Source organism: Colius striatus, chromosome Z (genome assembly GCF_028858725.1).
Source record: "Colius striatus isolate bColStr4 chromosome Z, bColStr4.1.hap1, whole genome shotgun sequence".
NCBI classification, from domain to species: Eukaryota; Metazoa; Chordata; class Aves; order Coliiformes; family Coliidae; genus Colius; species Colius striatus.
This window is the reverse complement of record NC_084790.1, coordinates 77,708,997-77,729,959: the sequence shown is the minus strand read 5'-3', so window position 1 is coordinate 77,729,959 and position 20,963 is coordinate 77,708,997. Positions and strand designations below refer to the sequence as shown.

The 20,963-nt window shown below is 49.3% G+C and overlaps 2 protein-coding genes across 3 annotated transcripts in view; one reads left to right on the top strand and one right to left on the bottom strand.

Moving 5' to 3' along the window:
* The window catches only part of LOC104562145 (ubiquitin-conjugating enzyme E2 R2), a 55,745-nt gene extending 41,264 nt beyond the window's left edge, over positions 1 to 14,481 (top strand). Inside the window, exons 2-5 of the mRNA XM_062018020.1 lie at positions 1,724 to 1,810; positions 8,301 to 8,398; positions 12,297 to 12,431; positions 13,509 to 14,481. Coding sequence (XP_061874004.1) covers positions 1,724 to 1,810; positions 8,301 to 8,398; positions 12,297 to 12,431; positions 13,509 to 13,728 — 540 coding nt within the window. The 3' untranslated portion in view covers positions 13,729 to 14,481. The remainder of the gene's footprint in view (positions 1 to 1,723; positions 1,811 to 8,300; positions 8,399 to 12,296; positions 12,432 to 13,508) is intronic.
* Positions 14,482 to 19,924: 5,443 nt separating this feature from the next.
* Positions 19,925 to 20,963, bottom strand: part of UBAP2 (ubiquitin associated protein 2) — a 152,434-nt gene continuing 151,395 nt past the window's right edge. For both annotated transcript variants that reach the window (XM_062017817.1, XM_062017818.1), the window contains exon 28: positions 19,925 to 20,114. In XM_062017817.1, the coding sequence (XP_061873801.1) occupies positions 20,019 to 20,114 (96 nt within the window). In that variant the 3' untranslated portion in view covers positions 19,925 to 20,018. The remainder of the gene's footprint in view (positions 20,115 to 20,963) is intronic.

Sequence of the window (20,963 nt, the reverse complement as noted above, 5' to 3'; positions counted from 1 at the left end):
AAGAGTAAGGGAGAGAGAAAAGAGAGAGAGATTAAAATAGTCACCACCAGTGTAAGCCCACCACGTCCTGGCAGTCCACTGGTCTTCTGTGACAATGTTTCCTCTGATGTTTCCTTGAGTCTAGTGGGGTGAATGGTGTCCTGCTATTGCCACCATCACCACCACCCAGTGCCCAATCTTTGCTGGTCTTGCTCTTTATAACATTGTTTCATGGCATAGTCAATGAATTCCTGGAACTGTTAGGTATATCCATGCCTCTTGCCTTGCTGATGTGATGCATGCCCAGTCTCATCACTGGAAAGTTCTGGAGGGTCCGAGCCCCCCTCTCCTCCAAGTCTCAGCTGACCCTGGGCCCAGGCACGTGTGCAGAGACAATGTTTTTCCAGACAACAAAACCTCATTCTGAGTCCTGAGAATGTACAGGCACCTCTAACAGAAGGCACGTGGGGAAGGCACATGGGCATTGTGATTTTAACTGTCAGCAATGTTGAGATATATCTTGTAGAACCTCACACCTGGGTAAATCTCTGCTCTGCCCGTACTACAGGCTGATGTGTTGTAGAGCCAGACATGTCATTGCTGCAGCAGAACTCCCTTCTGAGGCAGCATGGTGACAAGAGGCATTCATTCACTTGTTCTCCTTGGAGTGATGCCATTTGTGTAACTGACCTTAAACTGTGGGATAGAATTGTTTAATCGCATCATAAATCTTTTTATTGCAAGCATACTGTGCCAAGTGACTGCAGGAGGAGGACTCGCTGCTGTAACATACCCATGTACAGTGAGGGTCACAAGCAGGCATGTACAAAACATTAACGCCATGTGTGCTGCTGAATTTGTTTCAAAAATTAACAGAAAAACTTCTTTTCTTGGCTACTTGGTCCTCTGGCCCCATAAAATTTGGGTTGCAAGACAAAGGCACGTAATGATCTAGAAGTAAAGCTGTGGCTAGGTGCTTTGTGTCCTCTTTCCTACTGCCTGGCTTTTCTGACTGCTGTGAATGGCAGGACAGCTCAGAAGTTAATATCCAGTGCTGGGATCTCTGCAGTCTTCCCACACCTGACTCAGAGTCTTGCCCCACAGCTGCCTGCTGACCACTGAAAGGTAACGTTTGCTGTCGTTGCCTGTCAATATTTGGTTCATCAAGTTGCAGTGATTTATTTAACAATGACTTGGGAAATGCTTGTGGGGGCAGTAAATGGGGTATTAGGAATACAAGTACACAGACCAGATTAACTCTTGCACAAGGCAGGCAAAAAACCTTTGGATCTCGCTAGAGCACGTATCTTAGTTCTTTTCCTCCCAGAAGACATTTGCACTGGTAAATGTAGAACAGGTCTTACTCACTTAGCAAACGTTTTTATCCTGCTTCTGAACCCAGAAAGGCTGCAATAGTATCTTGAGTTCCAGCTCTTCATGTCTATTTTACCCTGTTTAACAGTTGCTGGATAGTGCTTGTTGAATTAGGTAGATGCCTTTTTGCTTGTTTACTGGGCGCTCCCAGCCCAGATTAATCCTGGTGTTTAGGTTTTTCATGTTTAATTAGTTTTGCTCATAAGGAGCTGTGTAGAGTTATACTGTGGGACCACATGGGCACTGGTAGAGAATGAGCACTATAACAGCCTTAATTGAAATTGCCTTTTCCATTTTTTCCCCCTAAGTGTTGCTTGTTTATGTCTCTGCTCCATTCCATAACTAAAATGATTTTTTTCTTTTTTTCCAGGCTCACATTAAATTTCCTATTGACTATCCATATTCACCACCTACCTTTCGGTTCCTGACCAAAATGTGGCACCCCAACATCTATGAGGTAAGGTGGTTTTCAAGTGACTTTCTCAGGCATGTGAGAAGGCTTTCTACTTCCTCAAACTTCTGGAAGTATTGAAGGTACTAAATATCCCTAACCATAACTGAGGTGGTTAGCTGTTGATGTTAGCTGTTTGCTTCACAGTTGGACAGGTAAATCTGGATGCTCTAGGAGCTGCTGTTCTTGCAGATATGAGAATGGCTCCATCCCTGCCTGCAAGTGGAGCAGACAGGCCCAGCACAAGCCTTGTGCCATTAACATTGACAGTTCTTCTTTCCATGCTGGTGTGGGGGATCTCAATGTACTGTTAACTATCACAGCTAGTCGTTGCATGTACATAGCTGAAATATGTTTTAATCTGAGTAGATCCTACGAAATTGTGTGCTGAGACAGGAAATTATGGGGAAGTCTTCTGCAGCCTGCCAGTGAAGTAGTTTGGACTTGAGGTGGTCTAACTGCCAAAAGAACAAGAGCTAGGCTGGCTCAAAATGACCAAACTTCATAGAACTGTATTTGAAAACTGAAGACCTGTTTTGGCTCAAAGCTTTTTTTTTGGTGAAGGCCAGTCAAATCCTTACTCAACTTTTGGATATCCTTAGACAAGGCAGCAGCCTTCTAGGACTGCTGGTTGAGTGCTTTGAGGAACTAAAGCCCTTTGAGAACGTCCCTGTTGGTACAGTCCTGTCACCTTATCAAAGATCTTCCTGTGAGAGGTTCTGCAGGCTTCCTGTGGACCCACTTCAAAACAAGAATATCACTTTTCCTTGCTGTGAACCAGTGATGGCTTCAGTTGCTGCTTGGGCCCAGAAGGCGTTTTTCTGACAAGATGTTGTTGCTAAATGTCTAGCCTGGAATGAGTGGGCTTTGGGTGTCACAGTGAAAAGAACAGTAATGGATTGGTAATAAATGGCCAAAAGGCTCTCCAAACTTCAGTGCAGAATAGAGTTATCAGCTTTAATTACTAGGTGCTCAGGAGGATTGCCCTAAACCCAAGGACATCCTGAAATCAGTCATCTGAAAGTCTTCTGACTTGAATTTTGGGCTTGGCACAGATTCTTGCACGTAGCCAAGGATAGTGTTTCTCTTCAAGGTTCTATTTCAGTTACACGGGGATTTGATCTATAAATAAAGACAACTTTGAGACCTGCCGATCATTGCAGATCCATACTGTGAGTGTTGATTCTGAATCCAGAAATTCCTCATGCAGGAGGTGAGTGGGAAATGGTTACCAAATGGTATGCACAAAATGAGCCTTGGAAAAGACCTCTCCCAGCCCTAATGGGAAAGATGAAAAAGTGGCTCTAGAAGCAACTGAAGGCTGGAGGAGAAACTAACCCAAAACTTAATGGGTGTATTTTGAGGTTACTCTTCAAATACTCCAACTCTCAGCTTTGTACTTTGTGTTCATAGCAGTATTTCTTGGAGCTGAGGGACTCTGAAGCAGCTTGCAGACTGTTTTGGAAACAACATTTAAGCAGTGAAGATGAGGCACTGGGATAACTCCAAATGAAAGAGAGAATAAATCAGCAAAGGGCTTGAGGTTTGGGAGTTAGCTAGGGGGTGTTCCCTGTGCCCAGAGGGTAATGATGGCAAACTCAGAGTATGGCAAAACAGGATTTTATTGTTACAGAATAATATGAACATTTGAGTTGGAAATATTTCATATACAGTTTCAATCAGGATGAGTTTTCTGGTTTAGTAGGCAATGAGTTAGAGGAATACTTACTACACAATATTAGTACTGTAGCTACTACTTATTATTAATTGAATTAACAGTTTAAAGCTAGCTTATTTTATAGAGAATACTTATTTCATAGAGAATGATCATGGAGATGGGCAATTCTGTGTCTCAGCTCTGGAGGGTGACTTTGAGGGCCGTCCCTGCTCAAGGAGTAAGATTTTCAGACTCTGCAAAGGAGAGTATGCAGCAATCTTCTCACACCCACAGAATAGGTCTGGGCTTTTATAGAATTAAGTGATTGACTGTCAGTCAGCTTGTTGTTGAACTTACATCTCTGTAGAGCAAGCAAGAACATCTAGTTTCCAGCAATGACACTCTGAGATGTCTGTTTCTCTGCCTACTAGCTCAGGAATAGTCTCATCCTCTCAAGTTGTCTTTGGAGATGGTCAAGTCAGGCTGGTCTGTAAAGGCATTTGCTACTAGAAAACAGCATGACCGTCAGCGTGTATCTTTTCACTGGGGAGAGTGCCCTGCTACATGGGGGAACTTTTAGCATGAGGAAGATGAGAGCAAGCAGTAGTTTACAGAATCTGCTGGTGAGGCCAGATGAAGAGATTGGGGCTGAATGTTCAGGTTCTGAACAGTGAGACTGGAGTGACGTGTTTTCCTCACGTCCAGTTTACTTGGGTCACCTAACTGAGTTTTGGTAAAAATACATTTACTTGTTCTTTATTTCTATGACATAACAGCTCTCAGTCCTCATTGCAAGGGCCATTTCCTGCTGGCAGGGGAGTACTCTGTCCTCCTTGTTTATATCTTCCAAAATGTATGGGGGTAAAGGTTTTCCCACCAACTACAATGATCCCTAAAGCCTCATTAGGTGCTGATCTCATCAGGCCCCACAACACCTTTACCCTTCCAAACTCTGTAAGGCTGTTTGAATTCCCAAACATTGATTATTGCAAGAGGGGGGAACTCTGTTTTCATAATGCCAAATATCTGCTTGTCCCCATGTTGCTGATCCAATCACTCAAAGAACTTCCCTTGAGTGCTGTGACACTTTCTCTTGGCCACTAGCACTGCATTCTCCCAGGAGATGGTTAAAGGACAAACTAGATAAAGTCGTGGAGATGACCAGTAAAACCAGAACAGCCTGTGAACAAATCTAGGTTCAAATGAGGTTAACTTCACCTTAAAATGATACTAAAAAACATTTCTACATTGTACAAGCCTGTAGGAGTTCTCAAACAGAAACTGTCTGGTTGTGGCAAACTGTGTCAGCAACAGGAGTGCAATGGGGTGCTATGTTGCAGTGCATAGTTGTGTTCTTGACAAAAACCTGCATCAAAATGAGGATAAGCATACCTGGCAGAGTTAGTGAGCCAGCCAGGTCTGGATACCCGTCACAAGCCTCCAATGTTGAATTAGGATCTCATCTGGCTATAAAACTATCATTGTTTGTCAAGGCATGTTGAAATAGTTTTGGGAGGCTGTTTGGGTTAGCTGCTGCTATCTGTAGCTGTAATCACTGGCTTGGGCTCAAAGGCACAGATGCATTGCCGTCAGGCAGCATCGGAGGGTCCTTGGGATGTGGCTCAGACCAGGTGCCTGCTGTCTCTCACAGAACTGATCTGCAGCTTTTCTTGTTGCTGTCATCAACCAGTGCCTTAGATCAGAGTGACAAACGACAGTGTGAGCTGTGGGGCTGCCTCTGGGAGCTCTTAATTCATCCCAGCAGCCAGCTGCAAGAGGCAGAGGACAACGTCTACCTGGCCCTGGGCTCCATCTGCACCTTCAGCCTATCCTGCACTAAGGTGTTGGAACCCCTCAGATCCCTGGAGTCAACTTTGGTGGAGAATACCAGTTGTGGTGAGAGGTGTTACGGCATCCCTACAAAATAGTGGTCAGAGTGCTGTAAGCTGATGGGGAATGAGTTTTAGAGGCTTCTTAAAGTGTTTATAAATGGTAGGTGTTATGGAGCTTTAAATCTATATTCAGGCTGTAACACTGGTGAGTAAAACACAGCTTGAGGATTACGTGGCTGTATGGCTTCTATATACTGCCAGAATATTCTTCCTCCTGCAGAGTGGAAAGGCTGCTCAAGTGAAACCTTTAGAGAGCATATCTTCTTTTTTTTCACCTGATACTTCCCAGCTGTGTCCTTGGGGAACCATCCTGTCCAGCCTTCTCCTGTCCCAGGGGAAGTCTTGCTTTGATACCTGAGCTAGCAGAGAGGGCTAAACCTTCAGTCCAGAAATTCCTGCAGCTAGTTCAGCTGCTACTGGGAACTAAGAAAAATTTAACCCCTTTTGGGTCTAAAGCTCACTTCTATCACTAACAATACTTGTTACCTGGAGATTAGTTTTATGCGACTTTACTGGCTTTGCTTGCTTTGCTACATTCTGTAAACCTCTTGACTTGAGATTGTTTTGTACCAGTTTGCAGACTAACCGTGTTTAAAGAGGGAAACTTAGAATCACAGAATGGTGGGGTTGGAAGGGACCTTTAGAGATCATCTAGTCCAACCCCCCTGCAGAAGCAGGTTCACCTAGATCAGGTCACATAGGAACATGTCTGGGTGGGTCTTGAAGACATCCATGAAAGGAGGCTCCACACCCTCTCTGGGCAGCCTGTGCCAGGGCTCCCTCACCTCACAGTGAAATAGATTTTTCTTATGTTTAAGTGGAATTTTTTTTGTTCCAGCTTCATCCTTTACCCCTTGTCCTGTTGCTAGCTACTATAGAAAAGAGGGATGTCCCAACCTCCCTTTAGATATCTGTAAATGTTAATAAGATCTCCTCTCTGTCTCCTCTTCTCCAGACTAAACAGCCCCAGTTCCCACAGCCTTTCCTCATGTGAAAGACGTTCCTTTCCCCTGATCATCTTGGTGGCCCTGTGCTGGACTCTCTCCAGCACTTCCCTGTCCCTCTTGAGCTGAGGAGCCCAGAACTGGACACAGGACTCCAGATGAGGCCTCGCCAGGGCAGAGGAGAGGGGGAGCAGAACCTCCCTCAACCTGCTGGCTACACTCTTCTTGATGCATCCCAGGATGCCATTGGCCTTCTTGGCCACTGTGGTGGTTTAGCCTGATGTCCACCAAGTCATAAAATCACTCCCCCTCCCAAACTGGACAGGAGAGAGAGAAATGTAACAAACAGCTTGTGAGTTAAGGATGGGGAGATCACTTGGCTTAGGGAGAAAAAGGTTTGATTTAGTAAAGAAATAGTAAGAGCAGGGAGATGACAAATAAAACCATCTTAAAAACACCTCCCCACACCCCTACTCTTCCTGGGACTCCCTTTCTTTCCCCCACCAGCAGTGCAGGGGATGGGGGATGGAGTTGTGGTCAGTTTGGTACAGATGGACTTTGCTGCTGCTTCTTCTCAGGGGGAGGCCTCCTCACAATTCCCACTGCTACAATATAGGGCCCCTCTACATGGGAGACAGTCCCTCACAAACTTCTCCAGTGTGGGTCCTTCCCATGGGCTGCAGCTTCTCACACACTGCTCCACGATGGGGTCATCCACCGGGAGAACAGTCCTTCAGGAACAGACTGCTCCAGCCTGGGTCCCTCACAGGATCTCAAGTCCTGACAGCAAACCTGCTCTGGCGTGGGCTCCTCTCTCCCCACAGGCTCCCAGGTCCTGCCAGGAACTTGCTCCAGGATTAACTTCTTATGGGGTGACAGCCTCCTTCAGGCATGTACCCACTCAGATGTGGGATCCTCCATGGGCTGCGAGTGGCTCTCTGCTTCCCAGTGGTCCTCCATGAGCTGCAGGGGGACAACCTGCTTCACTGTGGTCCTCTCCACATATCACAGGGGAACATTTTCAGTGCCAAAGCACCCTTCTCCCCCTCCTTCTCCACTGACCTTGGTGTCTGCAGAGATGTTTTCACATTCTTCCTCTCTGTTGCTGCTGCAGTTTTGCAACAACTTCTTCTCAAATATGTTGTTCACAGAGACATTACCTCCATCACTAACTGGCTAGGCCTGGGTCAGGTGCAGGGTCCATCTTAAGATTGACTGACCCTAACCCTGTCAGCTACAGGGGATGCTTCTGGCAACTCTATTTGTTTAAAGAAGCCACCTCTGTAGCCCCCCTGCTACTGTAAAACCTGGCCCAGGCAAAACCACTACAGCCACAAGGGCACATTGCTGGCTCATGGTTAGTTTATTATCAATCAGGACTCCCACATCTTTCTCTGCAGAGCTGCTCTCCAGCAGGTCAGTCCCCAGCCTGTGCTGGTGCATGGGGTTGTTCCTTCCCAGAGGCAGGACTCTGCACTTGTTGTTGAACCTCAGGAGGTTCCTCTCTGCCCAACTCTGCAGCCAGTCGAGATCCCGCTGAATGGCAGCACAGCTTCTGGGGAATCAGCCAGTCCTCCCAGTTTGGTGCCATCAGGGAACTTGCTGAGGGTACACTCTGTCCCCTCAGCCAGGTCGTTGATGAAGATGTTGAACAAGACTGGCCCCAGAACTGATCCCTGTGGAACTCCACTGGCCACAGGCCTCCAACTCAACTCTGTGCCATTGATCACCACCCTCTGAGCTCTGTTACTCAGCCAGCTCTCCATCCACCTCACTGTCCACTCATCCAAGCCACACTGCCTGGGCTTTCTGATGAGGATGTTATGGGAGACAGTGTCAAAAGCCTTGCTGAAGTAAATTTCCACTTTGAGCATGCTTTTATTGGCAGTTGGGGTGTTCATATCAAGGTTAAACTACTGAAAACTTAGCCAAAGTGGTGTAGTTGAGTTGTCATATCTCTGCTTCAAGCCAGGTGATTCTCAGCTTTGATTTCTGTTTTGCAGAATGGAGATGTATGTATTTCAATTCTTCATCCACCTGTAGATGACCCTCAAAGTGGAGAGCTGCCATCTGAGAGGTGGAACCCTACCCAAAATGTCAGGTAATGTAAATCTGATGTACAACACTGACTTCAGAAGCCTGTTAGCTCTCTCTGAGACTGAGGCCTGAACTGGGAGAGGTTTAAGAAGGAAATTAAGACTTTGTGCAGGGGATTGGGGCTTAAATCAAGTGGGAACTAGGTTTACCAAGCTGTCTGAAGATACTGGAGTGCTCTGTCCTGATGCTGTGCCAACAATGTGGAGCCTTCTGTCCTGTTCAGAGTTTCATGCACTTAAGACAAATTATCTCAAGTGTTCCAGATTTTCCTACACCATGTTATCCTACACTTAACTTTTCAGACTCCTCCTAGACACCACTAGTGGAAAAGAATATTTCTGAGTATTCAGGCTCAATAGGAATAACTTTGTGCATAATCCTGTCTACGGTTTGCCTTTCAGTGTCTGTCTCATGTCCTGGTATCTTGAGCAGTTAGCCAGGTAATTCATACCAAAAAAGCAGCAAAGGACCACAAAGTACCAGAGACATTCAAGGCTGACCTCTCCAATATTTTTTTTTATTTCAAAACACTGAATTTGTGTTACAAGATGCTGTTAGGAAACAGCTTTGGGCATTGATTGTTATCACTGCACCAGTATTTTGAGTATTTCATTGTATGCAGCCATAAACATTGACAGGAATCTTCCCATGGTGCTAGTTCTGAGAAATCACTCTTTCCCCTCCACCTTGCCATGGCCTGATTTTTGGTTCTTACTCTCTTGGAACGTGTTGGGCTTCAGGGTGACGTTTTGTGGAGAAAACATTCCTTGGCTGTACCAGCAAATAGAACTTGTCCTTAATTGCCAGGCTGCTGGGGTCCTTTCTGGCTTGGCAAGGCTCAAGGCTCTGCTTAGGATGGATGGAGGATGGAGGTGGAGAGGGGGGAAATACACTTGTCAGGAGCTGCCTGTGCAACCCAGGGCTTCTCTTCAGCTGCTGAATTTGGTAAATCCTGCTGAATACTTACTCTTTAGTACAGATGACTATGGTTCAAGTGTCTGAAGAGAGGGAGAACCATAGAATCACAGAATGGTAGGGTTGGAAGGGACCTTTAGAGATCTAGTCCAACCCCTCTGCTCAAGCAGGTTCACCTAGATCAGGTCACATAGGAACATGTCCAGGTGGGTCTTGAAGACCTCCAAGGAAGGAGACTCCACAACCCCTCTGGGCAGCCTGTTCCAGGGCTCCCTCACCCTCACAGTGAAATAGGTTTTTCTTATGTTTAAGTGGAACTTTTTGTGTTCCAGCTTCATCCCATTACCCCTTGTCCTGTTGCTAGCTACTGTAGAAGAGAGGGATGTCCCAGTCTCCTGACACCCACCCTTGAGATATTTGTAAATGTTAATAAGATCTCCCCTCAGTCTCCTCTGCTCCAGACTAAACAGCCCCAGTTCCCGCAGCCTTTCCTCATATGAAAGATGTTCCAGTCCCCTGATCATCTCTGTGGCCCTGCGCTGGACTCTCTCCAGAAGTTCTGTGTCCCTCTTGAACTGAGGAGCCCAGAACTGGACACATCCCATCAGGACCCATTGACTGATGAGCCTTAAGCTTGGCCAACAAGTCTTTAACCTCTTCCTTTTCCACGCAGGGCAAGTCCTCTGCTGTCCTGGCCATCCTGTTATCCTTGCTGGACTGGGCTTCCCAAGGGTCAGCCTTGGCCTTAAAGACTGAAGCAAAGAAGGCATTCAGTAGTTCAGCCTTCTCTGCATCCTCAGACACCAGGGCACCCTCAGCATTTAGCAGCAGGCCCACATTGCCCCTCACCATCCTCCTGCTGCTGGTGTACTTGAAAAATACCTTATTGCTGTCCTTAACATCCCTGGCTCAATTTAGTTCTAGAAGACCTTTAGCCTTCCTAGTTGCACCCCTGCATGCCCTGGCAATGTTCCTATACTCTTCCCAAGAAGCCAGCCCCTGTTTCCAGCTCTCACAGATGGCTGCTTTCTGCCTGAGTTGTCCCAGCACATCCTTGCTCATCCATGGAGGCCTCCTACCTCCTTTTCCTCCTTTCTTGCATATTGGGACACACTGATCCTGGGCTTGGAGGAAGTGGTGTTTGAAGATTGACCAGCTCTTTGACTTGGGAAGCACCTGTGTTTCCACCTCTGAAGTTTCAAGCATGCTCATAATTTTTCCTAAAACACAGTCAGTATGGGCTTTCCTGTCACTCAGAGCTCGGTGAGGCAGGCGTGAGTAAACATGGCAAACTTCCAGCAAGAGGTGAAGGAATGCAGCTGTGAGCTGTGTGGCAGTAAACTGCTGCTCTTGCATCCCAGTCTTGTAAAGCTGAAGAAGTGGTGGCAGGCTTACTTAGATTTGAGGCTTTTAAAATCTGTTTTAGTTGCCCTTCTCTGTATCTCCCCTCTGTACTTCAAGGTTTGCAGGCCAGAACCAAGCACAGCATTCAAGATGTCAGTACATCTGTGTCGTGTGGAGATGGCTGATGCCTTGTCATCTTACTGCATTGTTTCCTGAGGGTGCACTTTTTTTTTGATGGCTTCTTTTTTTGTCTGCCCAAGATCTGAACAGTTTCTGCAACCAGCTCAATGTACTGTCAGTACAGCCAAAGCCAAGGCTGTTTATAGTGGAGAGCAACACTGTGCTAGGAGAAATCTAGCTCTAAAGGTGGCTCAGAGGTGACAGTGGAACAGAAAGTATTCTTTTTCAACAAGGTGTGTAACAGGATGTGCTGCTTGGGAGCACCAGCCGGTCCACATGTGTCTGTTTTGGATGGAATTAATCTATCTGAGCTTTCTGGTAATACATGTAGAGAACAAGGCCATTAGTAGATCTGTTTTCACAAGCCTCTGCTTGGCTGCTCTTACCTGCTGGTAAGGCGATGTGGAGGGGTCAATCTGTGTCCAGTTCAGGTCACATCTGGTGCTGAGGATGTTTTCAGCCCCTTTTGGTCAAACTTTGTGGCTTTGGTGCTGTTGGATCCCATGTTCTCAAGCCCTTCTTGCTACTGTCCCTTGTTGACCCACAACAGCAGGGTTTGAGTCAGAGCAGATTGTCCAGCTTTTAAAGTATTGGCAGCAGTGGGGCTGATCCAAGGTGCTGGTTGGGAGCAAAGAGTGCAGACTTAAAGCTGTGGGATGCCTTAGTAGCTTTACAGTGACTTTGGAGTCTAGGGCACCAAGGTGGAAATCTGCATCTCCTCCCTTTGTTGATAGAAGTGTGGTAGAGCAGATGCTACACCCCGACATGAATTCGTGTCCTCAGCCTTGCCCAGAGTTTGCTTGCTCGGCAGTAAACCTACTGCGGTGGTGCTGGAGCTGACATGCTGCCCTTACAGCCTGTTCACTGAAAATCAAAGACCTCTAATTCATGAGATAAAGTAGAAGACTTCACCTTCTGCCCATCATTCCAGTCTGTCAGCTCTGGAAGAAAGCCTGTCTGATCAAACATCTGCCCTGTCTTCTCGCTGTTCTCCAGTGTTGCTACAGCAGCCTTGGTGATGCAGGAGCTGAGGAAATGAGACTCCAGCCCCACCCCGCCTCAACTTCTTCACAGCAAATAGGACAGGGAAAGCCTTATCTGATAGCTTTGTATCATAGTGAACTTTCTCCCAACACAGGCCAGGCAAAAGATCCCAGCTTTCTGCTGGGGGGCTGAATGTCACTAGGAGCAGACTCACGGAGCAGGCTTCTGGTCCAGCTTGAGCTTTGCCCCATCGCGAGGCACATGCACAGACATGAGGGTCTGTAGTCAGATAAGATCCTTGATGCTTTATCACCATTGCTACATTGACAACCAGGGGCTGAAGTTCATAAATACCTCCTCCCACTTCAAATAGTATCCTCAGTTATCCTTAGCTTGAGATTTGACTTGAAGTATCACCAAGTGATGAGAATCTGGGGATGTGTTCACTCTGATTCTGCTGTTGTTGTTGCCTTTTTCAGGACTATTTTACTGAGTGTAATCTCGTTGCTTAATGAGCCCAACACATTCTCTCCTGCCAACGTGGATGCATCAGTCATGTTCAGGAAATGGAGGGACAGTAAAGGAAAAGACAAGGAGTATGCTGAAATCATAAGGTAAGCATTGCTGGGTGTGATGCTGGGCTACCAGCCTCCTGGTAGCTTTGAGTTCTGTCAAACAGGCTGCTTGCGGAACTGGGGAATGAGTTTTATTGTCTTATTCCAAGTACACACTTCTACTCCCTTTAGGATTTTCAGCACACAGAAGCAGCATGAACTTGTGGAGCAGGAAAGGCTGGGCTTGATCTGTCTTTAGTCTGGACAAAGAATGGTTTAATGTGGCATGATGCTCTGCAAAACCTATCAGTCAACAGCAAGTAAATCCCAGACCAAGTCCCTGCTTGCTGTTGGGCTCTGCCTGCATTGCCTGGGATGTGATTCAAACCAACTGCATCCTACCAGTGCTGTGCTTAATGCACTCATGAAGCATAATTGTGTCCTTGCCATCCAAGGGAATGTCTGTGGGATGTGGCAAACTACTCACAAAGCTGAGTTTGAGCTTGAAGCACCACTCAGTCTGGACTGTCCTTTAGGAACCTCAGGGTTCACCAGGGAGGTGGTGGGAACTTGATGGGCAGCCTGTCCTGCAGAAACCAGCGTGGGCTGGGCAAGCGTGACATGACCCTGGCTGGAGCTGCATGTGGCAGTGAGTGCAGAGGGGCCTGGCTAGGGGGCTTGGCTTTAGTGGAGCTGCATGTCTGCAGCAGGGTGCAGTGGGGCTGCCCTCTGCTCACAGCCATAGCTTGTCCTAGGCTGCAGGGAAGTCTTGGTGTTCAGACAGAGGTCATGGCAGCATCTTGGGGTGCAGCCATGTGCTCTGACTGCTCTTCCTGTGAGAGCTGCTGGTGGCACTGCAGTGTTGGCACACTGGGGTCAGTTGCCTGCCCTGCGCCATCCCTGACTGGCCCTACTGTAGCAAACGGAATGAAACTTGCTCTGGCTGGTCTATGACACAGCATCCTCTTTGATAACCTGCTGCAAACCCCCTGTGGAGGGCTCCCAAGCCCTGGGACTACAGAGACTAAGTCTGTGTATAGTGCTGTAGCCAAACCTCGTCTCTCTTGATTCGAGTTGGGGGGTAACGGGGCTGCTGGTTCACGGCCCTGCTCACTTTGTGTCCCCTTGTCCCTGCAGGAAACAGGTTTTGGCTACCAAAGCCGAGGCAGAGAAGGATGGCGTGAAGGTCCCCACTACGCTGGCAGAGTACTGCATCAAAACTAAAGTGCCTTCCAATGACAACAGTTCAGATTTGCTTTATGACGACTTGTACGACGACGACATTGACGACGAGGACGAGGAGGAGGAAGATGCCGACTGTTACGACGACGATGATTCTGGCAACGAGGAGTCGTGACCTGCTCCCTCTGTGCCCCTGTAACTGCCCTGCCGACTCAGGCCAGAAGGGAGCAGCGGTAACCTAGCAGCAGTCCAGCAAAAAAGTGTGGGGGGGGTTAAAAAATACACATACACGAAAAAAAAAAGGAAAAAAACAAAGAAAAACACTTTTTGTCTCCTGTTGTATGGATCTGTTTGCTCCTTTTTTATGGACCTCTTAGAGACCCTCCACAGAATGTCTGAATTCTCGCATTCTTAACCCTTTCATCACTATGTTACAATTTCTTTTTAAAAAAGAACCTCCCCTTCTCACTTCTCTACGAAACGCTCACGGCAAAGCAGGTTGGCTCGCGTTTAGGTTCTCGAATTAAATACAGTCTTGCGTTGAGATGTTTAATGTGTTTAAAGCTGGAACAAAACCTGTTGGAAGCTGGGTTTTCAGGAGCTCAAGTGCTGCATTCACTGGGAAGAAAACAAAACAAAGCAAATTGCCAAGGTTTAGCTGCTCCATTTACAATAATAGCGTGTGTACATTCGTTTAGCCTTGTGGTGGTGGCTTTTCCTTTTATGAGCTGTGGGGCGGAGAGTGTAAAGCTGCTGTGTGTTGAGCTTGATGGGATGTCACTGAAAGGTACAGTGTTCCTTTTCAGCCTGCTCAAGTTAGGAAATAGCTGGCCCCTGGAGCCCCTGAGGGCACTATCAGTTTTGTCTCTGAAAAAAGGCTTGTGACATAAACCCTAAAATAAACACTTAACACTTCACCTCTGTACAACTGAGCCCTGGGTTGCTATTTATTTTTTTAATTGTATTTTGTGTTTTCAGATTAGATTGGGGATGAAAAAAAATAAAAAGAGCTGAGTTTAGGCTGTGCTGCTGAGCTCTGCTGCCTGTCTCCTGCAGGAGAAGAGTTGTTGCCTTCGGCAGGCCCGCGTTCATCCTGAACTTCTCTGTTACTTCTCTGTTTGGGCAGTGGGACGGGCTCCTGGCCCCCTGCCCCAGGGCCTGGCTGCCAGCCCTTGCTTCCCAGAGCCCAGCCCCAGCGCTGCCCGGAGCCTGCTCGCTGCTGCTGCTGGGCTGTGTGGGGAAGTGCAGCCCCGTGTGGTGGGCAGGAGCCCAGAGCTGCCTTTGGAGCGTGCTGGGGGTGGGCCCGGGGGCTGCTGGGGCACGGGGCAGAGGGGTGGATGTGTGCTGGGCATGCAGCTCCCTGCGACAGGGGTGTGCTGTGACCCTGGGCTGGGAGAGAAGGGTTAGGCTGTTCAGCAGCAGCTTCAGCCAGTCCACTGACCTTGGCTCCTGCACCTTTTTGTGAGCTCTTGGCAGAGCTTTAGGCCCTTCCTTTGGTGGGCAGAGGCGGGGAACCCACATGCTCAGACCCACAGAATCCTCCTCAGCCCCCTCACCGTGTGCTCATTGTGTTTGGCTGTGGTGCAGGGGCCTGTGCAGTGACATGGTTCTGTATGGTCCTGTGGTGGGTAGCCATCCCTGCCCTCACCCTCAGCCCATGCACCTCCAGGAGCAGAGCTGAGGTTGTGGCCCAGATTTTGGGTGAGACCTTCCCTTCCCCCAGGTACAGAGGCCGTCACCCTGATCAGAGCTGCGGGCCTGGGCGTTTCTCTCTTGCCCTCCCCTTCCTATATCTCAGGGTTTCCAATGGTACGTCACCAGCTGCAGTCCCTCCAGGGGGCTTTGGGGAGGGAGTAAACTTTGTTCTGCAGTCAGCTCAGTGTCCCCAGGAGCAGGCTGAAAGTGAGCCAAGCTACAGGTGTCCTGTTTTGGAGGAAGAGGAGGGGAAAGGTAGCCCTGGGGGAGGAGAGGAAGACTGGTGGGGCTCTGCTTGAAGCCAGCAAGGCAAGATGCAGTTCAGCTTTCCTGTGCCAGGGACAGGCGGTGCCTCCCTCTGCCCCCATGAGGTCAGGGCACCCTGGGGATGACACCTTCCTTGTGCTGTGCTCCCTGTGACCCTCCCCTCCTGCTTGTGTATTACTTAGGGGGGAGGCAGTAGCGCCCTCCCCACCCCCAAGGTTCCCCATAGGCTCCTCCATCCCAGCCTTCCACCCACCAACTTAGCCCCTGGTGCTTTTTTGTTTCAGAGCAGGGACTCTCCCCGGCTTCAGCCCCACGAGGGCAGAGCCAGCGCTGGCCACCGGCTCCCTGGCACTCCCGGTGGGTCTGGGACAGGGCCACCAGCCTCCAGCTTTTGGGGGTTGAAGGAGCAGAGCATGGCAACGCTGGGTGTGCCCAAGGGCTTGGTTTGAGATGAGGATACTGCATCTTTCGGGATTTCCCTTGTGTTTTTGACCGTCTTCACTGTATACTCTCCAGTGACTTGTATTTTCAAGCTTGGTGTTGTAAGATGCATTATTATGACTCTTCTGTTCCCCTTTTTTGAAGACAAGAAGTGACCTATTTTGAGAGCTCCATTAACCAGGCTATTTTCTCTTCCCCACTGTCCTGTGCAGTGTCATTGCTTGCTGACTTGCTGGTTTCCTTTCTTTCTTTCTTTCCTTCTTTCTTTTTTTATACAAACTGAAGCATAAGGGGTTTGGGGTTTGGTTTGGGCTGGCTTTTGGGTTTGGTTTGGTTTGGTTTTTTTTTGAAACTATTTAAGTGATTGCAGAAAAATGTTTACCTGGTCTGTGTACTCTGGATTTTTCTTAACCTATTTCTCCCACCTCAGCCAATATCAGCGTTTACATTTGCAACTACACCGCCCTTTAAATGCAGTTTTCAACCATTCTGAAACCAGCAGGGGTATACTAGATTTCTTAGTAGTTTTCTTAGCTGAAATCCCAGATGTTTTCCTCTTCCCACCTCTTCTGTATAAGTTACCAGAAAGAATTAACTGATGCTTTTTTTTGTGTTGTCTTCCCCTTCAGTAGTTATATTTTGTCTTTTCTGCACATCTGTCTACTAATAAAAATGTGAAATGAAAAAAAGCCCTGGACTGGTCCTTCCCTGTAACTCCAGCTAGGTCACCTAAAGCTTCATAAAATGCCCCAGAGGTGGGGTTTGGAAAGGACCTTTAACGTTCACATAATCCCACCCCCTGTAGAAGCAGGTCCACCTAGATCAGGTTGCATAGGAACATGTCCAGGAGAGTCTGGAAAGCTCCAGCAAAGGAGACTCCACACCCTCCCTGGGCAGCCTCTGTCAGGGCTGTGCTGAGCAACAGCTCTTCACTGGTGCTGCTCCAGCCTCAATGCCTGAATAGGAACATCAACCTTGTGCTTGGAAAACAGAGCTGCTGTTTGACAGCTGTGTGCCTCACCTAAGACTAGAGGATGAACCTGTTCAGAAGCATGTTAGTGAAAGGCTGTGGTGGCCTTTGCTGTTGTGTTTTATGCTTCTGAGGAAGGGGGAGAGCAGAGGGAAGATGGTGTGTGGTCTCAGATGCCTGGAGCGGGGAGGCAAGGCCTGGGTTGCTACTGGAGGCCAGCTGCTGGGCCAGGCAGGAGCCCAGTGCTGCCAAAGAGTGAGCCAAGGCAATGGCAGAGGTGTCGGGAGCAGGGGCTTGGGCCTCAGGCAGAAGAGGGGCCGAGGACTGGAGGCCATCCCTGTCTGCTTCATGGGGTGCTGGTCCCTGCAAGCTCGAGTGGAGAAGTTTGGTGTTGCAGGGCCTGGCTGCTGCAAGTCAAGAAAAAATTAGGGGGGGGCTGGGGAGAGGAGCTGCACAGCAGCTGCTGAGTCTAGTGTGGTGGTGGGGGAATGCGAGGTTCTGCTGCACAGCTGGGCCAGAAGGACGAGGCATCATGGAGGTGCCAGATCAGGAAGGGGACTGAGTGGGAGGGTGCTTGCAAGGCCTCCTGCCTGGGATCAGCTGTGCTTCCATGAGCTCCTCCAGCTGCACAGAGCTGCCAACAGCTCCCTGAGCCCGGCGAAGGGCTGGTAACAAAAGCGGGACAAATTCCAGCCCGCCCTGCGGAGGGTCAACGTGGCTGCCCCGTGGCGTGTCTGGGGCTGTTGCTTTTTCCTTGATGGCTGAGTGCAGCCGAGACACTTTGTCTCTGTGGAACAGGGATGAATAAGGAAATTGTGTCAGAAGAGCCATGATGGAAGCAACAGTGTACAGAAACGGGAGAACACCTGTGCCTGGTGAGGAGACTGTGGGCAGGACCCCACACTGAGTGGCAGGGGTGAGGGGAAGGTGTGGGACTTGCATTTGCTGTCTTGTGCTGAGGAGAGTGCTGAAGGACAATGCAGTCCCTGGCCTCCAGGCTGGCAGCTTTGTGAGGGAAACCCAAGGGCCAGGGGCTGTTTTGTGCCTGACCCAGTCCTCATGTGTTGCCTTTTTGCCTCTTCCAACTGTAACACGCAACCAAGGACTGAGCCACAGCTGAGGGCAGGGGGGCTGCAGTGGATTTCTGTAAAATGTGTGATACCTCTGAGGGAAGATGAGCTGCTGCTGAGGGCAGGTTGCTGAGGAGCCTGGGGAAGGGGGTTGCATCAGCTGCTGCCTCAGCCCTCATACAAGCCGGCAGAAACATTTTTGCCCTCCTTGACCTTCCAGCCCCAAGGCCGGTGGCAGCAGGACAGCAGCTGCCCAGGGCTTGCAGCAGCTGCTGAAGTTGGACCAGGACCAAAGCTAGGGCAGAGGAAGGCCTGTGAAGTTCAAGTGGTGCTGAGCAGAGGCAGGGGAAGGGTTGACATCCTGACACCTTCCAAGCCAACTGCAGCCCCCTCAGCTGCTGAAAGTATGGTTTTGGTGATAAAAAAGTGTGTTTTTTTCTTGTGGGTCTTGTAAGAGCAGTAGGAAGTTAAAAAAAAAAGGCTCCTTTCTGTGTGACATGGACACATTAACCACGGTTACATTCACCTGTGCTGCGGGACCAGGCTGCTCAGGGCAAGGAGCCCAGGGCAGCCATCACCCACCTTTGCTCCTGGTGGAGGCCCGAGGCCATGGGCATCCCTGGGCAAAGTGAGAGAGCACAGGGCTGGGGCTGGGCTCCCTCCTCATCCCCCATCCCCGCAGGGATGTGGGGCAGGAGTCAGGGTGCTGCCAGGATCTCATCCCTGCTCCAGCACCAAGGGCACTCACCTGCATCCTGGCCTTCGGCCGCTGCTGCAGCCCCAGCTGCTGCCTTTACCCTCCCCAACCAGCTCTGTTTGCAGGAAGAGGTGGGAAGGCCAAACTGCTCCTGGAGCCTTTGAAAATGCAGACAAACAACCAGTGATATGATCAGATCTTTATTAGGTGGAGGAAGGGCTAGAAAGAAACAAAACTCCTAAACCATTCGCCGCACTGGTGGAGGACAAGGAGGACCAGGACTTGCCTCCGGGGTCTTTTGCTTTAAGAAAAAAAGTGGGGAGGGATGGGCGAAGTTTCCACCCAGTAGCTCTGGTTTTCCTGGGCAGGGTGGCTCAGGGCAAAAAGAGGTACAAGACACAGCTTATACTTTTATTTAAGAAACTGCTACATAGGGGTTATTTTTTGCCTCCTAACGATGCAAAGGAGGTTCCAGGACACAGTGAGCCATCCAAAGTCTCTTGCCAGAGAAACAAACAAACCAACAAAATCCAAACCAACCCCCAAATGTAAAACAAAACCCTGTCTATTTTTTTTTAATTATTTAAAATTTGAGGAAATAAACAGGTGAGGCTGCAGCCCAGGGCCACAGCGACCAAACTGCCCACGCGAGACGGCCTGCCGCAGCAGCAGCAGGGAGGGAGGGGCCAGACGACAGAAAGGGGAAGGCCACAAAGCCCACAAAATGTTATTTCTCTTGCCATTTTTTTCCCCCCCCTCTTCACAGCTAGACTGGGGGCTGAGGGCAGAAATGAGCCATCAGAAAACATCTTGATTCGTGGGATGGTTTGGGTTGGGGGGTGGGCAGGCATCCTCATTAGCCTGAATATCGACCTGCATTAAATAGACTCCAGCTCCAAAATAAACGGTGCTGTTTGTCTTTGACAGAGTTATAAAGCCCACTGAGCTTAAAAATCCCCAAACAGACACAAAAAAAGAGAAAAAGAAAAGGAGGAGGAAGGACGCCCTGGTGCAGATGGTATTTTCTACAAAGAAAATAAAACAGGCTGCGAGATGCAGAAAAAACCACATTTAGGCTCTATTACATTTACAAATACATACATAAATATATTACATACAACAGCAACTCAAAGAGGAAGCGGGCGAGTCGCACAGAGGATGGCTGGCTGGCTGCAGTTCTCCCCGCACAGGCGTTTGGCTGAGCAGTTACTTCTCCTAATAATTCCAGGAATGGGTTTCGGCTTTTTGCTTTGTTTTGTTTTCATCTTTTGTGGTTTTTTTCCCCCCTCCTCCTTTCCTTCTCTCCTCCCTCCCCAGTTTCGGATTTAGCTTGTCCAGTATGGAGAGGTGCCATAGGCGGTTTTGGTAGCCTGAGACTTTTGCTGCATGGTGCTGGGTTGGTTGCGTTGGCCAGATCCACCCTAGAAATGGAAAACGGAGATACGGGATCAGTGGCCACAGCATCAGTGCTCCTGGGAAGATGAGCCCATCCCAGTGTTACCACTGTCCTGGGACAGCCTCACCACCCACCAGCCTCTCCCCAAACAGATCCACTTCTGCCCTGTGACATCTGGAGTTAAATCAGTGCGTGGCTGGCCAGCAGTGGTGTTCCCCAGCGCTCGGTGCTGGCGCCTGTTCTGTCACGTCTTTACCAATGACCCGGATGAGGGCGTTGAGTACACCCTCAGTAAATCCCAGGTGACACCAAGCTGGGCAGGTGCTCAGACCTGCTTGAGGCCAGGAAGGCTCTTGGGGAGGCCCTGGTCAGGCTGGAGCGATGGGCTGAGGCCGATCGCATGAGGGTCAACAAGGCTCAGTGCCGCATTCAGCACTTGGGCCACACCAACCCCAGGCACCGCTACAGGCAGAGGGGCTGGAAAGGTGCCTGGCAGAAAAGGGCCTGGGGGTGTTAATCGATGGGTGGCTGAACATGAGCCAGCAGCGTGCCCAGGTGGCCAAGGACCTCCTGGCCTGTACCAGAAACAGTGTGACCAGCAGGCCCAGGGCAGGGATTGTCCCCCTGTACTCAGCAATGGTGAGGCTGCACCGGTTCAGTGTTGGGCCCCTCACTCCCAGAGGGACACTGAGGTGCTGGAGAGTGTCCAGAGACAGGCACTGGAGCTGGGGAAGGGTCTGGAGCACAAGTGTGATGAGGAGCAGCTGAGGGAACTGGGGGTGTTCAGTCTGGAGAAGAAGAGGCTGAGAGGAGACATGAGCACTCTGCAGCTACCTGACAGGAGCCTGTAGTGAGTTGGGGGTCAGTCTCTTCT